The sequence below is a fragment of the Colius striatus genome, chromosome 2 (genome assembly GCF_028858725.1).
Source record: "Colius striatus isolate bColStr4 chromosome 2, bColStr4.1.hap1, whole genome shotgun sequence".
In the NCBI taxonomy this organism is placed as follows: Eukaryota; Metazoa; Chordata; class Aves; order Coliiformes; family Coliidae; genus Colius; species Colius striatus.
The window spans coordinates 47307413-47325570 of NC_084760.1; the positions used below are offsets into that span (position 1 = coordinate 47307413).

General features: G+C 43.1%; 1 protein-coding gene across 5 annotated transcripts in view; it reads left to right on the plus strand.

Moving 5' to 3' along the window:
* The window catches only part of ASXL2 (ASXL transcriptional regulator 2), a 123828-nt gene that overhangs the window by 20476 nt on the left and 85194 nt on the right, over positions 1-18158 (plus strand). For 2 of the 5 annotated variants that reach the window (XM_061990271.1, XM_061990273.1), the window contains exon 2: positions 12916-12998. The exons of 1 other annotated variant lie outside the window; for it this stretch is intronic. In XM_061990271.1, the coding sequence (XP_061846255.1) occupies positions 12916-12998 (83 nt within the window). Of the gene's footprint in view, positions 1-12915; positions 12999-18158 lie in introns of those variants that run through there. 2 more of the 5 variants (XM_061990280.1, XM_061990281.1) reach the window with 2 other exon arrangements.

Here is an 18158-nt window from a genome sequence, read left to right on the forward strand (position 1 = left end):
ATGAAATAGTATACGTGGAAATCCTTCCTAAGCTAAGACTGGATATTCAGCCTCTTACTACATCTCCAGGTTAACACCCTTGCTCTTACGTGTTTTGCAAGACAAAAATCAAAGGTGTAAGAGTTGAGATTCTTGTTGCTTTCTTCCTAAGCTGCTTTTAGTTAATCACCAGTTGGTCAATGTAATCTGAGACCATTGTCTTGCTCTTCTGCTTTAACATTATCTTCCTGTGGTTTCCTACCTCAGGAAGAAGGACGGAAGAAATCCGTAAAATCCAAAATAGGGGAGTGGTGTGGTCTGTTTAGAGTTGTATGAGAAGGTAGCATAGCAGTTTCAACTCTGTTGAACCACAATGGTCATTCTTCGTAACCAAAGACTTCTGCTCACTAGAGAGACTTGAGGTGTAGTCCAGAGGAGATAAATGTCCCACTTGCTGCAGATACAGTGGCCCAGGACACATTTATTTGTCTTCACTGCTTTCATTTAAATAGCGCTGGTAACGTCAGTTTGCATTTGTGACATGTGGGTCAGTGTTTGGTGTATTTTTGAAGAAAAACTTTGGCTGTGCCAATGTCTGGTACCAAAAATTTGCTTGTGAGAACAGTCATCTCTCTTGTGCAGTGTGTGTGTGTGTCTTTGGTTTGCAAGTGTATGTGACAAGGGTTGTTGATGTAATTTTCAAGGATTACTAAAAATGAGATGAAAGCTTTGATGTAGACATGAGGTTGTTTTGATTTGGATTTAATGCTGGAGACTCCATGCCAAACTACTACCAAAGCAGCCAACCCTTAACAATTGTATGTGTAGGTTGGTTTATTTGTTTTCAACTTTTAAACCCCTCCTATTAGCATTTAACACTAGTACATCAACATACTGATTCTCGTAAGCTTTTATTGTGGGAGCTCTTTGTTTTCAATGCTTTCTGTCCTGTAGCCCCATGCCATAGCACTGGGGTTGCCAGCCCTAGCAAAGGCATTGCTGCTGGTCACTGTGGGTCGTCTCTTCAGGTCCAGCAACTGAGGTGGTCCCAACTATGAGCTGGATCACCTATGAGAAGATATATGCTGGCATGCTCCCCCTCTGTCTGCATTTATAATCCCGTTCTCCTCCTGACTTCATCCTTCCTCCTCTGTCCTGCTGGTTGGGACCTGGCTGTTGTCAGCACTGACTTGAGCAGCAAGTTCAGATTCATAATAGAAATATTTTCCTTTGGCTAAGAGGACACTTGCTTTTGGGCAAATCCTCATTGTGTGAGGAGATGCTGGAAATGCAGCTTTCTGTCTTGGGAATCCTTGAATCTTTGCATTTTGTTCTCAGTCAGGAACACTGGTAGGCAGCACAGCTAGAGCAGAGGATTTCTCTGGATCATGTTGCAAAGCTTGATCAGGAATTGGAAGCAAAATATGGACTTTGAGCTTGATTTCAGAAGAACCATAACGAGATATGAACCCTAAAGTAATTTCTCATGTCTATTTGTTTTCCTTTTATAGTATCTCTTGCTTTTAAACATCTTCTCCTCAGATGTTTCCCTGTTTTTTATCCCACATTCCAGAATTGCCCCTCTGTTTTAAAGGAGTATTGTAACAACAAGGGTTTCATGCAGCAAGAGCCCCAGTTCTTACTGTTCTGCTGCTTGTTTGATCTCTAGTACCCCTAAATTGTCCCTCAGTTCTTCTCCTTAGCTAAGGAAATATCTCAGATATCTACTTTAACAGCTTTGGATGCAATTGAAAGCATACTTTTTACTTCTATAAACAACCTAGGTAAAATGTTGTATTTCTTGCTTATTCAGATGTTGATTTGAGGTGTGACAAAATCTTCCCCTCTTGCCAGTGCTTCTAAATCAGTGATATCTGGGAAGTGTACTAAAATTGAACTGCTTGGAAGAGCAGTGCTATATTTTGTCAATTTTTTTTTGGTGTTTTGTTGGAGATTGTGCTCTGGTGTAGTAGGTTGGTTGGTGTTTGTAGGGGACTGTCACTATTCTGGGCCAACTTGATACAGCTGCCTACCTTGTTTCTGAAACTTAATGCTTTAAATTGAATCGCAGGTGATGTGAACACACTTTTCACACTGTAAATACTGTAAGAGTAAGAAAACCACCTTTCTTCCAATATGTGAAAATAGGAAATATCTCTTCTGATGATGATCCTGTTTTCTTGGAAACCTTTGCAGAAACCAGGACAGCTTCTGGGTGTAAAGTAATGCATACTATAAAATAGATAACTCATTAATGGCTTTTTAAGTGAGCTAACTAGAACATTTCAACACCTAAGGTGGCATATTTGAGCACCAGCAACACTGTTTCAAGTAAATGGTTTTCACTTTTCAGTGTTAATAACTAGGCTCAAGCAATGAGGTTTTTTTCAGTATGCTGATTTGCTCTTTGGATTTGTCTTAGCTAATGCTGAGCATAGTACAAAAGTAGCTTATAAATCCTGACTCTTAATTAAAAAATGGCTTTTGATTTCTGTTCTGTGGCAGATAGTTTTTATTTATTTACACACGGTAACTAAAAAAGGACTCAAGTGAAAGATCTGGTATGAGATTAAAAGAGCAGAAGGGAGAGAAGGTACCTATTTTTTTTTTCTAAAAAACTCTTTAATCCTTGTACCTGGTTCTTCTGGATCATCTTGTACAGCAGCATGTATTTACTCCTGCAGATGTAAACTGGTTTGCTTATGTAAGCAGGCTTTTTCATGCTGGGAGCATGAAACAGGTTTCTTAAAGAGAGTGAGATGACAACTGTTATCAGGATAGAGCAAATTAATCTTGCTCTTGTGTAGCCAAAGCTCCTTGTTTTATTGGTTTCACCTGTGTTGGTGGTTACCCAACACAAGCAGCTTTGATCCTACAGTGCAGGATTAGCTCAAGTTTGGCTCCCTCTGGCTTTGCTAAATGGCTATGGAGCAGTCAGTGCCTGGGTCAGTGTCACCGGTCTGTTGTTGGCCTCTGTCTCTTCCTTAAAGGCAGTTATGGATAAAAGTGTACCTGTTGTGTCTTGATCTATGCAAAGCAGTCCTGTGGTGGTGTGGCTCAGGCATATTTCAATGTTCGTTACCCCTATTTGGGATGTTGGCAGAGCTAAGCATTCATTCTACTTGAAGTTACCTGGTGGGGGGCTGTCTGCCTATGGAAAGTATAGGACTGGTGACAGAATCCCCTGACTGCTCAGGGGAGATGTCTGGCCTCTTCATTTGTACACCAAGGTAAGTACGACATTGTCACTATTACAGAAACATGGTGGCCTCAGTCATGTGACTGGAGCGCTGCACTGGATGACTCTTCAGAAGGGGCAGGAGAGGTGGAGGGGGAGCCCTCTGTGTTCAGGAGTACTTTGACTATTATGAGGTAAATGATGGTGAGGATAGGGTCAAGTGTTTATGGATAAAATCAGGGGGAAGGATGATGAAGATGTTATGGTAGGAGTCTGTTATAGACCACCCAGCCAGGTTAAGGAGGTAGTTGAGATGTTCTTTAGTCAACTGGGAAAACTCTCAGGATGACTGGCCCTTGTTCTCATGGGGGACTTTAACCTACTGGACATCTGCTGAGAATACAACACAGCAGAAAGGAGACAGTCCAGGAGGTTCCTGGAGTGTGTGGAGATAATTTCCTCATGCAGCTGGTGAGAGCCAATGAGGGAAGGTGTCTTGCTGGACCTGGTGTTTACAAACAAGGAAAATCTGATGGGGGACATGATGATTGGAGGCTGCCTAGGTCATAGTGACCACAAAATGATAAGAGTTCTCAATTCTCAGAGAAGCAAGGAGGGGAATCAACAGAACTGCCACCTTAGATTTCCTTATTGACAAAGGATGAGGAAAAGGTGGAGGTACTTAATGCCTTATTTGCCTCAGCCTTCAATAGTAAAACCAGCTCTTCTCTGAGCACCCATCCACCTGAGTTGAAAGTCAGAGATGAGGGACAGAATGAGGCTTCCTTAGTCCAAAGAGAAATGTTGTGTGACCTGCTGCTCCACCTTGACCCACAGATGTTGATGGGGCCAGTTGGGATCCACCTGAGGGTCTGAGATGTCTGGCAGAAGTGCTCACCAAGCCACTCTCCATCATCTACCAAAAGTCCTGGCTCACTGGGGAGATCCCAGAAGACCTTGGTGCTGGGGAAGGTTATGGAACAGATTGTCCCGAGTGCCATCCTGAGGCATACACAGGAATAACATAGCTCTATAAAAGGCAGCCAACATGGCTTTATAAAAGGCAGGTCCTGATTGACCAATCTGATCTCCTTCTATGCCAAGATGACCCACGTAGTGGATGAGGGAAGGGCTGTGGATGTGGTCTTCCTGGACTTCAATAAGGCCTTTGACACAGTCTCCCACAGCATCCTCCTTGGCTTGGATGGACCTAAACAGAGATGGATGGAAAACTGGCTAATGACTGAGCTCAGAGAGTGGTGTGGGGAGTGTGGTTAACTCCAGTTGTTGGCTGGTCACCAGTGGTGTTTCCCAGGGCTCATTGCTGGGGCCTGTTTAATATCTTTATGAATTACCTGGATGAAGGAACTAAGTGCACCTTCAGTAAATTTGTTGATGACCCCAGGCTGGGCAGGAGTACAGGCCTGCTTGAGGGCAGGAAAGCTCTTCAGAGGGCCCTGGCCAGGCTGGAGCGATGAGCTGAGGCCAATCACATGGGGTTCAACAAAGCCAAGGGCCAGGTCCTGCTCTTGGGCCACACCAGCCCCAGGCAACACTACAGGCTTGAGGCAGAGTGACTGGAAAGATGCCTGGCAGAAAAGGCCCTGGGAGTGTTAATCAACAGCTGGCTGAAGATGAGCCAGCAGTGTGCCCAGGTGGCCAAGAAGGCCAGTGGCATCCTGGCTTGTATTTAGAAATACTGTGACCAACAGAACCAAGGAAGTGATTGTCTCTTTGTACTCATAATAGGTGAGCCCACACCTTGAAGACCGTGTCCATTTCTGGGCCTCTCACTACAAGAAGGATGTTGAGGTGTTGGGAGTGTGTCCAGAGATGGGCAGCAAAGTTGGTGAAGGATCTAGAGGACGAGTCTGAGGAGTGACTGAAGGAGCTGGGGATGTTTAGCCAGGAGGAGACTGAGAGGAGAAATGATCACTCTCTACAGCTACCTGAAGGAGATTGATCTCTTCACTGTAGTAATGAATGATAGGAAAAGAGGAAATGGGTGCCAGTTACACCAGGGGAGGTTTAGACTGAACATTACGAAGAAGTTTTCACCGAGAGGGTTATTAAGCATTGGAATGGACTGCCTAGGGAGGTGGTGGAGTCCCCATCCCTAGAGATAGTCATAAGATGCATAGATGAGGTGCTGAGGGACATGGTTTAGTTTAGTGATGGGCTTGGCAGTGTGAGTAGTTGGACTTGATCTCAAAGGTCTTTTTCAACTGTAATGATTCTGTGATTTCATGTTTGTCCTTAGATCTGCTTGAGGAATCAGGTTGCACAGGAGATGTGTGTGTGCTTTGAGGTTTGTGGGAAGGATCTGACCACTGTATACAAGTCTTTAAATTCTTGTGCAAAATTTCTCCTGTTAGAAGCAGCCCTGGCTGCTCAGCCAGAGAAGTTGTTTTTCCAGATCAACTTGTCTAGTCTTGAGTTTAAGTATCAGGTGTTTCCAAAATCTTGGACCCTTGTGATTTTTTTCTACTTAAACTATACACAACTACTTAGTATTAACCAGATAAAACATTTTCAGTGATCCAAAAGCCTTAGACAATTATCTGTTCCTGTTCATGCTTTGTAGTAACAGTTCACTTTTCATGGTTAGGTGAAAGGATTTTCAGTGCCTGTTTTACAGGATGAGAGTAGTGAATCTGAGGACTTTTTCTGTAGTTATGCCTTGCATGTCAAAGCTACAGATAGCCATTCAGACTAAAATCCAAAAAGCTTTGAATCTGTACTTCTCTTCCTGACCATAACTTGCTTTTTTTTTTTTTAAGATTGCAACTTTATGTGCTATTTTTTCCCAATATTTTGAGAATACAAAGCTTTTGGAATAGTTTTGCACTTCTGCATCCTCTGTCCCTCCTTTCCATGTTATTTTAAGTGAAAATCAGAGATCCCTTCTTGCTATGCAGTTGCTTGGATTACACAAATCACTAATTCCATAGATATTGTCTTATGGCCGTTTGTATTATATTAAGAATGTCTGAGTTGTCAAATCAAATTTATTTATCACAATAATATCTTGACAGTAGATAATGACAGATGGCTAAAGAAAATTCTTAAGTCTGGAGTACCTCTTGATGTTGTTTTTCCCCTTAAAATATTCTCCCAACTGTCTGTCTTAGGGTGAAAGTCCTAAATCAAAGGTGTTGGCTTTGTATTAATGTCTACTGTGAGTTTCCATTCCTTGCCATGCATTGTTCAGCACTCAGAATAAATAGCCTGTGGAAAGGGATTCACAGCTTGGCTTGGGAAATGCCTCCAGTGGATCTACCCTGGTCAGCTGGAAAGCATGGGGAATATAAGAATGTGGTGATACTCAACCTCAGTCCCATAGTGACTAAATCAGCTTCTTTAGGTTGCAGGACCTGGGACTGTTCAGCCTGTAGAGAAGAAGGCTGAGAGGGGACCTTATAAGTGTTGAGAAATCCTCAAAGGGCAGATGTGGAGAGGATGGAGCCAGTGTTTGTTGTGTGGTGGCCAGTGCCAGGACAAAGGGTAATAGGCACAAGCTGGAACCCAGCAAGTGCCAGTGGCACAGGAGGAGAAACTTGTTTGGTGTTGAGGTGAGGGAGCCCTGGCCCAGGCTGCCCAGGGAGGGTGTGGAGGCTCCGTTTTGGGAGGATGATCTGTGGAGGGCCCTTACTTACCTCTACCATTTGGGGTCTGTCTGCTCTAAGGGTGGAGACACTACTGCTACCCTAGGCAACTTTTTTTGGTGTTTGAATGCTCTTAGAATAACAGTTAAACACAAAAACCAAACCAAACAAAAAAAACCAACCCATAACTCCAAACACCACTTCACTCAACTTTTGCCCATTACCTCCTGTCCTTTCAGTGGATACCACTGAAGAGTCTGATTTGGTTTTCTTTACAACCTCCTATTAGGTGCTCATGCACATTGATAAGATACTCCTGGGCCTTCTCCACACTAAACAATCCCAGGTCTGTCAGCCCTGCCCCTTATAAAAAATACTCAAGACCCTTAAAATCTGAACTTCTTATAGTCTATATCTGTCTTGAACTGGGGAGCCCAGCACTTCAGATACTGTCTCACCAGTGCTGAGCAGAGGTGAAGGATCACTTCCATCAACTTGCTCTCAGTGTTCTCCTTTTTGACATTTCCCTGTGGACTTGAGACGAGGTTCTGCCTGTTTCACCAGCCTGTCAGTGTCCATCTGAATGGGTGCACAGCCATTTTCTACATCAGCCGTTCCTCCTGCTTTTGTTCTTTGTGAACTCATTGAGTTTGCCCTTTGTGCTGTCATCTGGTCATTAACAGAAGACAGTCTCGGACTCAGTACCAACCCCAATGTTTTGAACTTGAGGTTTTTTGCTACATCTTGCCAAATACCAGATAATCTGATAACAGGTAATCATGAATGAAAACTATCTCACAGAATCACGGAATCTTGAGGGTTAGAAGGGATCATTTTGGGGTTTTTTTGGTAAGCAAAGTGACACCTTAAGGCATCATAAGAGTTTGTCTTTATTGGTATATTGAGGGGCAGGGGGAGAGGCAACGTAAAATTTTTGGTCCTCCTGGCCATCTGGGGTCAACAATTAATGAAGCGTTTAGATGTTGGGAGCTCAGTCTTCTCTCCAGCAGACAGGCAGCCTTTTTGGCTGCTGGTGTGTTCCTGAGCCAAGTGTCTTGAGATTATTATGTTATTATTATAATGACTTGTGTTATTCTGAAGTCAGCATTAATGGTTGACCTGGAGTTAAAAGATTTTTCTTGTGCATTTGAGAACAGGCTACTTTGTATTGATCTGGTTGTGAGTACCCAGAGTTGTGGAACTTCATTAGTGGCCTTAGCAAAACGCCACAGTTCTATACTTAGAAACCACCTGAGAGTCATGTCCTCAGGTGAATATTTTTGTACTTCCAGCCTGATGGAAAAGGAATTCAGAGTTTGCACATATCTGGCAGGCTTTTTGACAATTCTGTTGGTATTTTCTTTGTGCTTCCAGGCTTTCTGTTCAGAGACAGTGTGCTCAAGCCGGGGAGGGGAAACATGCAGTTCGGATCTTGTTAGCTTGCTTCAAGTGTGCTCACAGCTGTGTCACCCCATCAAATCAGTCATCTTTTGGTGCTGTTATTTGTTATAGCCTAGTGTTACTTCTGTGTAGTCTTGAAGACAAGTAACTGTAGGGAAGAAATAAAAAGTGACTCACCTCCTCTAATCAAAGCTTTATTTCTAATCTGTCATCTTTCTAATATGTCTGTGTTCTTTGGTGTAATCTCACAAAAGACAGTTCATCTGGACACCAGGATCTTTAACACCATCAAACATAGCAGACTACCTCAGGGCTTCATTTGGCACACCAGTGGGGGTGACACTACAATGGAAAATCGGTCCCTGCAGTGACTGAACCAGTTTGAGAGGCCTTGTCCCAGACAATACTGTGGGGAATGCCTGGTGCTCCTCCTGGAGGCCAGTACTGAAGATGGCTTCCCCGCCTGGAAGAGAGTTGTTCCTAGTTATATGTACAAATTGGGGGATGAGAGGCTGGTAAGCAGTAGAATACGAGACAGCAGTGTGCCTTGATAGCCAAAAGGGACAACTGTATCCTAGGTGGCAAAGAGGACATGGTGATGGGTGTTTGCAGAGCCAATGGAGAAGAGGAAGCAGATGAACCCTATTTACACAAACATAATAGCCTTATGAATGGAGAGATGACTTTGACTATACTCTGGCATCTACTGGCAGAAGAAGGTGATACAGGACACAGCCAATCCAGGAGGCTTTTGAAGTTGCTTGAGGACAACTTTGAGGCAAGTGCTGGACAAACCAGCTAGAGGAGACCTAACAGAGTGAAGAGAATATGGGAGTATGAGCAGTAGTGCACAGTGGCACCTTAGGTTTCAGTGACTATGAAAATGAAAATTTTAAGATTGTGTGGGAAATGAAGAAAGTGAGTAGAAGGATAAAAGGACAGAAGGATAAAAATGCCTCTGTGGCTTGTTTAGAGAACTGGTAGATGGTGTACTACGAGACTTTCTCCTGTAGAGCAGAGAAATGGAAGAGAGCTGGTTGGTCTTCAAGAGCAACCTTTTTGGAGCACAGGAATGGTCTCACATTTGCAGGTGTGGCAGGAGACCAGACTGATAATCTTGTGGAGCTCAACTATGGGAGGAGGGGAAAGTCCTATGGAAGAAAGCTGTGGAGACAGGTTACCTGGGACAAGGACGTAGAAGCATCCTGTGGGCATCTAAGAATATAATTAGAAAATATTTTATTCCTTTTTGCTTTTAATGATGAGATTCTCTAGTCAAACATGGTATTAGCTTGCATTGCGGTTGTGCCTAGTGAAAAATTAATGAGAAGTGGTGTTGCTGATGTAGGTGTGAGCGAGATGAGACTTGTTAAAAGCATGTCTATGTAGTGAAAGTCAAGAGGAGAACATTGTGCCCAAGAAATAAAATGCACACTTAGAATTTTCTATGTGAGAAATGGCAAATGCCCTCAAGTTCCTTGTTAGTGGAACTGTGGCACTATTTGATTTTTTTTTTCTCCTAATTTGTTTTGCTAGCTGCAGTGAAAAAGTTGACGAGATAGATGGAAACTGAGATAACCTTCACTCTTCTTGCCCTCCATGGGCTCTGAGCACACTGTGCAGAACAAGCTTTCAGATTTCGTTCCAAGTTAGTCATACAAAAGTGTACTGACTCTTTGGCAATGCTGAAAAAGCAGGAATTTGGAGCTGATATAAATCTAAAGATGGCAATGGTTTGAGTTAAATCATTCTTCAACCACCTTAATTTTATATCCTTTTACTGTGGACGTTCTTAGTTATAATACAGACAGAAATAAAGTGGAATGAGTCACTGATCGAAGTGAGTAGAAACAAATCCCCTGTAAATGTGTTTTAAACTCACTTTTAAAAATACACATGCTACTCTACTCTTCAAGAAGTCCTTCAAGCTGAAATACTGGGCTGGCATTCAGTGCTGTGCTTCAGAGAGTGCTTCATTGCAGTCAGCCAGCCTTGGCAAGTGAGAAGTTGTTACGAAAGTCAGGCTTTAACATAAGAGATTTATACTGAGAACATCAGCTGAGGCTTCCAAAGCTAAAGCTGGTGCTAAACTGAGGCTTTAGTAAAACCTTTGACAGAGTCTTCCACAGCATCCTTCTGGAGAAACTGGCTGCCTATTGGCTTGGCTATAGGTGCTCAGTGATGGGTAGAAAACTCATTGATGGCTGCGCCCGGAAAGTGATGGGGAACAGAGTTAAATCCAGGTCTTGGCTGGTCACCAATGGTGTTCCACAGAGCTCAGTGCTGGGGCCTGTTCTGTTTAACAGCTTCATTAATGATGTGGGTGAGGGATTGAGAGCACTCACAGCCAGTTTGCAGTTGACACAAAGCTATGTGGGAGCATAGATGTGTGTGAGGGCAACAAGGCTCTTCAGAGAGCCCTGGGCAGGCTGGAGCAATGGGCCAAGGGCAATGGGACGAGGTTTAACAAGGCCAAAGGCTGAGTCTTGCCCTTGGGCCACACCAACCCCAGGCAATGCTCCAGGCTGGGGCAGAGGGGCTGGAAAGCTGCCCTCAGGGAAAAGGCCTGGGGGGTTGGTGCCAGCGGCTGAAGATGAGGCAGCAGCGTGCCCAGGTGGGCAAGAAGGGCAGTGGCACCCTGGCTTGTATCAGCAGTGGTGTGGCAGCAGGCCCAGGGCAGTGGCCGTCCCCTGTGCTGGGCCCTGGTGAGGCCGCAGCTCGAGTGCTGTGTTCAGTGTTGGGCCCCTCGCTGCCAGAGGGACACTGAGGGGCCGCAGCGTGTCCGGAGCTGGGGAAGGGGCTGGAGCACAAGTGTGCTGGGAAGGGGCTGAGGGCCCTGGGGGTGTTCAGCCTGGAGAAGAGGAGCCTGAGGGGAGACATCACCCTCTATAGCTACTTGACAGGTGGTTGTAGTGAGGTGGGGATTGATCTCTGCTCCCAAGTATTGAATGATAGAATAAAAGAAAATGTCTTCAGGTTACCACATGGGAGGTTTAGTTTGGAGATTGGGAAGGGCTTTTTCCCAGAGAGGATTGTTAGCCCCTGTCCCAGACTGCCCAGGGAGCTGGTGGATTCCCCATCCCTGGAGCTATTGTGAAGCCATCTACCTGAGGTGCTGAGGGACATGGGTTAGTGATGGGCTTGGCAGTGTGAGGGGAGAGGTTGGACTTGATGAGCTTAAAGGTCTCTTCCAAGTACAATGATTCCATGAATTCTATGGGGCAAGAGAAAAAAAAAAGTGTGAGTAAACGCTGCTGAAATTCTAAGCAACTTCGTGCCAAACAGAACTGTACTGAGTCACTATCCTTAATGACAAACAGCATCAGTGGTACAGACTGAGAAACCACCAAGAAAGAGAAAGTCGTAGATAAAAAGAGAAAAAGGATTAAAATAAGATCAAGTAACTGTAACTAAATGTATTGCATAGATAAATTGTACTATCATGGAAAATATGATGAGGGCTTGGCAGTCAGTGGTTGTCAAGTGGACTTCGTGATCTTTAAGGTCTTTTCCAACTGAATTGTTTCTCTTGATTCTATTATTCTAAACGTAGTTGTTTTATTTTTCTAAGCAGAGATGCTACAGTCCAGCAAGTTCATAGGCTCATAGGTCTTTTCAAAATCAGTTCCACAGAGAGTGCTAAGTATGCAGCCATCAGAATAGTTAAGATGTTCCTAGAGGGAGTAAGGCAGAGGGCCTTAAGAGAAGCAGTGTTTTCTGCACTGCTGTTGAATGGAGCAGTTAAAACTTATGCAGGATCACTTGTATGTTTTTATACTTAATGTAATGATGGTTTATTTCTGGTTAAAGACATAAGCCAGAACTCCAGGATGATTCTGCTGGGCATGGGTCAAAAGGAGATGATTAAGAAGGAAACAAGGCATTTCCTGCCCATCCCCCAGCATAAGTATTGCTTAAAATATCCATATGACGTGTAGTAACTGGCATCTTCCTTCAGAAGTCCTAAGCATCTCTTTGTCCGTTACTGTGAATTATACTTTTTCATCTTAATCCTCTTGAAAGGGAGGTGAGTGGCCTTAGGCACTGGGAGTGCTTAGTGTGGGCTGGGGAAGGGGTGGGAGTGCATTTGCCTGTGTAGGAAGCAATTTTTTTAGACTGTATTTGTGAACTTTAGGCCTGAATTGTGTGCAGAGATTTTTCAAAGATCCTGAACCGTATTAAACCCCAAATTATCTTAAAATTCTTTGTAGAGTCTTCTCGGGAGGTTTCCAAACCCACCTGGATGCATTCCTGTGACCCCTGATCGAGGGGAACTTGCTTTAGCAGGGAATTGGGCTGGATGTGGAGGGCCCTTACAACTCCCACCATGCTGAGCTTCTGTAATACAAACTGATCAGTAGTTGTTTTACATATGCAAACCTTAAGGCCTTAAATTTTGGTTTGGGAAATTTTCTATCTGAGGGTCCTTGATGGTTCCTGAAGCTTTCCCAAGTAAAACTAATGGTTGTGAAGCCACCCTGTTACTGTAGAGCATTTAATTATCTTCAAAAAGTGTTACCCTGGGGCAGCATATTTGAAATTAAATTTGGGAATTGCACTAAAAGTCCATTAGGCAATCTCCTGGAGCCTTTTTGTTCTTTCAGATGGAAGGGCAGGTAATGAGACATCAGAAGGAAATTCTTCCTCAATTTTATCGTTGAAAAGTCTGAACTATTGAATGTATTTTCTGTCAAACATTGAAGTGACAGTGCAAATGAGTAACTTGCCTCTCAATCAACTTTTGCTTGCTAGGTCCTGGAGAAATATCCTAATACACCGATGAGCCACAAAGAAATCCTTCAAGTCATCCAAAAGGAAGGACTTAAAGAAATCAGGTGAGTTAAGTACCCATACCAGTAAAAGAGATTCATATTGTGGTTCCAGCTTAGTTTATTTTACTGTTAACCCTTATTTTGTAAGTATTTTTGGGACTGAAATGTTAAACACCTGTGGAATTGGAGACTAGGGCCCATTAGCAAATAAGGGTCGTACTTGATTTTAAGGTGTGCATGACTCTGGTCTAAAGCTGTTGTGTAAGATAAGCTAGACCTGATCAGTAGTTCAGACATCAGGTGCTGAAGTAGATGTAACATATTTTAAAGATTAAATCATAGAATGGTAGAGGCTGGAAGGGACCTTTAGAGATCATCTAGTCCAACCCCCCTGCAGAAGCAGGTTCACCTAGATCAGGTCACACAGGAACATGTCCAGGCGGGTCCTGAAGATCTCCAAGGAAGGAGACTCCACACTCTCCCTGGGCAGCCTGTGCCAGGGCTCCCTCACCTGAACAGTGAAATAGTTTTTTCTTACATTTAAGTGGAACTTTTTGCGTTCCAGCTTCATCCCATTACCCCTTGTTCTGTTGCTAGCTACTATAGAAAAAAGGGATGTCCCAACTTCCTGACACCCACCCTTTAGATATTTATAAATATTAATAAGATGTCCCTTCAATCTCCTCTTCTCCAGACTAAACAGCCCCAGTGCCCGCAGCCTTTCCTCATGAAAGATGCTCCAGTCTCCTGATCACCTTGGTGGCCCTAATCCTTAAAAAAAAAAAGTGAATAGTCAAATTAATGGAAATCACCCACCCAAAACTTAGCTATCCAGACAGTGAAAAAAAAAAACCAACCTCATTTACAAATCCTCCATTAGAAAACTTTACCTCTTGCTTGAGTAGTGCGTGGTTCTGCTTCTGCTTTGGAGATCTTCCCGTTCCCCCCAAGGAGCGAACAGTGTGTGGTGTGCTGAGCAAAGGAGGGTGGCAGTTCAGGTGCTACTGATCTGTTTTAGAAACAGAGCGACTTGGATGAGTTGCTGTTGATCACAACTCTTGAACAGGTCTGTTACCATTGCTTGATTCCTGAGTGAGGTTTTTTTTTTTCAGTCATCCAGAGATGGCAGCTGTACTTGCTGACATAGAGAAGAATTATCTATATGAAATAAAAAGTATTTCTACTTCTGCTTTTAAAGGAAAAGGGGAGGGAAAAAGAGGATTGGATGTGGTAGTTCATGTATTTTGGAATTAAATGGCCATCCTGAATTTGAGTTAATTATGTTTTCCACTCCACTTAGTGGATGAATTGCTGTATTAAACTGACATTGCAGGAAATGTTCAAAGGCCCAAGCAGAGAAATTACGCTTATTGGTAAGAAAATCTTCCACTCAAGCTATGGACAACACAAAGGCTGTTTGCTTTTTGGAAATGTGAGTTTATCTACAAGTAAGGAAACCAAATATACTCATTTAGCTCTTAGGGAGGTGACCGAAATGCTGGTTTTGCCCCAGTCATGCACTTATCTTTGGGGAGTATTGTATTCAGTCAGATTAAAGGTTTGCCAGCCTTGAGTTAGCTTCAGTGTTGTGCTAAATACTGTTAATCCATCAAAGGCATGCTGAAAACAGTAACTGCACTTGTCAGCCCTTGGTGCTGCACCCAAGGGTAGAAATACAGTTGTCTATACTGATGGTCACTGACGGCAAAGCACAAGTCCAATAAACATCCAGACACTTAGACATAGGGAACCTTTTTAGGAAATCAGAGTGTTCTTTTTAGGGCAGAGCCTTAGGCAGAAGCTCAGATGGGATGTGAAGTATATGGTTTCTGGCTGGCCAGGCCAAATTCTGGGCTAAACAGACAAAAAAAAGCAGAACAGAAATGCTGTGGTGCCATATAATCCTTTTCAACTATAGATCCTTCTTTTAGAGTTAATTTGGGGTAATAGTAAGTTTTTGATAGTAAGTTTTGGGGTTTTTTTTCTCACTGAGAGAGCTGCTGCTGAGCATCAGAATACTGCAAACTCCTCAGTATCTTAAATCCCAGAAGATATGTGTGGAAGCAATGAGATGTGAAACTCAGTTTCGTTAGTTCAACTGGGTTAGCCACACTTGGATGCTGTGTAGTGTTTTTTTTCCTGTTAAATGTTAGATTGATGTAATAAAGCTTTATTTAGGGTAGGGCCTAAAAGGTTGACAGTTCTTAATTCAATTCCAGTTAGTGCCACTTATGTCTGTGTGACTGGATTGGGCTTCTGAAAGGTCATAGCCTGTGACAAGATAGTCTTAACACAAATCAACATTTATTAAGGGAAAAATCATGTTGGAGAATATACAAAAGCTGTCAGATTAGCATTATGAGCTTGCCAGATTTTGAGTACTCTTCTGTGGAGATTCTGTTAGGAAACCGTGGTAAAGCCCTTGACAGCCGATTACAGCAAATTCCCTGTGCTTGGATGCCTGAGACAGCAGGCAGCTGCAAGACGCTTAGGTTGGTAAAATGGTGTATAAGTTTGCAGACAGGATGTGAACTCTCTTTTTAGCCTGTGCAGCAAGACATTTGAGTTTTGAATTGTTTCTCAATACTGTTTGCTTTTAATGAAAAAAAAAAGTAAATTTATTTGCTAGGAAACCATTTCCCCAGACAGCAGAGTCTTTTAACTCCATGAGTTTTGACTGCAGTGTGCGTTCTTCTTCAGTTCAGCATCCATTGCCTCAAATCCTTAGATACCTCTAACTTTCTAAAACCTCAAAATTTCAGGTAAGAAATAATTTTAAAAGCAACAAATGACTTCCCTACTGATGGGCTGACATGAGGCAGAGACCATGGAGAGCCCAGCTAGTGTCCAGCAATCATTCTTCTGTTTGGCCATGCAGCCAGTCCACCTCTGTTTTGCTGTAATGGATCCTGGTCTGTGCTGCCCCTTGGCCAACTGCCTGGGAGGAAGCTGGAGGGCACGTTCGAAGAGGTTAGAGGATTCAAGTTCTGGCTACTATCATAGAGGATTTGGAATTGCAGGGATGAATGGTGGCAGTTGAGATGCATGTTAAAAAACAGGACCAGGGGTTTCTGCTATATGCAGGACAAACTGACTAGTTTTTGGACAAGACTAGCTCTTCCATAGATGGAGGGATATTTTTTTTGTAGCAGTAGAGAAACCTGGGATGATACTGACTGATTACTTCACCTGTATTTATAGTTTCATCCTGGTGTTCAAGTAATTTTAATCATGAGATTTTTGAAGGCCAACCGAGGACCGCTTCTCTGAGATTGTCAGTTTTGGAGACCTAGGGCAGATCTCTACTTTTTATGTGATCTGTCATCTTCATTTTCTTGACTTGCATGTTTTGACAGACTGCTTTAATCCTATGAGATCCTCTCCTATCTGCAGGTCACTGCTTGCAAATAGCAAAAATTAAACATGGGGATAAACACTTGATGAATTTGCAGCATAACCATATCTGGCTCTAAGACTAGTCCAATGTTCTATGTTACCTCATCTCTCTTGGCAGGGTAGCTTGGGGAAGCCTGAGCATGTTGTAACACACTTTCAAATGAGTCTTTGAAGATGCATGGGGTAATGGTGTTAATCCAAGCAATGCCAGCTGTGAGACATCCTTGAACTGGAATGTATGGAATAGATAGTTACACTTGTTTGAGAAGTAGCTTTTAAAATCAAAGTTAACTTGTCATGAGATTTTATTTGTCTCCTTGAATACGTTAAAGTCAGTGCAAGAGTACCTGAAGTTGGCATCTTTGAAAGGTGTCTTCAGTAGCCTTTTCTCCTAATAGCCGTGAGTGTTTGCTTGGATTTTATAGAGGCACTGTGTAAAACACTAATCTCTGTCCAAACACAGGGATTTTTTTTCCTGAATGTTAATTAAGCAAGGAAAAACACCTAAACACTAGCTCAACCTCAGTGAAAAACCAAAACAGACATGCTGCTCTGGCTACTTTTATTTCAAGTATTTATGGAATGTCTAATGTAAACCAAACCAAGCTCTTAAACCACTCTTGGGAGGGGCAGGGAGTATAGAAGCCCAAGTTCCCTTTTCTCTAGTCATATTGGGACTAGAGGTAAGTAGCTGCCCTTCAGACAGTGGCTAATGTATGCTTATCATTGGCAAGTCAATCCTTTCCAAGTTCCTCTCCAGATCCTGAGCTGGTTGCTCAGAGCATCCTTGAGGAGGGAACTTGCCTCCAGACAAGGAGACGGTTATGTAAAGTTATGTGAAGAGGAGTGGAGCTGCTCAGTCTGACGCTTGTATAAATGAATTGCCAGCACTGTCACTTTTAGGCTTCCATAAGGTTTCTTAAAGAGTTTTCTATATGTCTTCTCTCCTGGTAGCTGAAAATCAGAAGCCTGCTGTGTTTCTGTGATTAGCTGTCCTCTGTGCCTCTGGTATTGTGAACAGTATGTCTTCTTGAGTGATGAGGAGGACTACATACTTCCTGCCCTCATCTGGAAAGAAAACAGTGGGTTTTTTTAGCTTCAGTGTTGTTCAGAGCAGAATCACACTTCTAATATTCTTCCAGTAGTTTGCATGCTATGCAATGAATACCTTGCCTAAGTGGGGGGAAAAGCTCTATACTTGATTACCCTCTTGCAAGAGGGGATAAGATGAACTTAAAAGGCAAACAGCTCTCTTGTATTCTTGCATCTCGGATTCAGCTAAGGACCAACTAAGTGATATCTTCTCATTCTTGGCAGGAGGTTTTGACACTAAAATACTTCCCAGCTTTTCTTCATTACTTTGATTTCCTTACCTTCTGCTGCAGACCTAGGAAATACCGTGGGGCTGAGGGAGCTAAGTTGCATGCTCCTCCATGCCTTGATTCTCAGGCAGTTGTTCCTTCAACATCTTGATGCTATAGAAGGTTCTTCCTCCAGCATAACTCCCCTGAAAAAAATTGAACCCAACAGCCCCACAGGGTAGGAGTGGAAGGGAGGCTCTCAAAAGGATGCGGGTCTTAAATTATTTTGAAAAGGGAGAAGGTGATATTGGCTCCAACTGACACTGGATGTGAGGATAGATTTTTCTCTTGCAGAGAGTTTCTTCTCCCTCCTAAAAACTGCCCCTGTCAAAACTGTTAGACATCCGAAGAGCTGCTCTTTAAAGATGTGCTGGGCCACAATAAAAGGCCCTCCCAGGGGAAAAGAAACCCTCCTCTAGGTGAAGATAATTAAATTGTTGACCAGTGAAAAATACATCTTTCAATT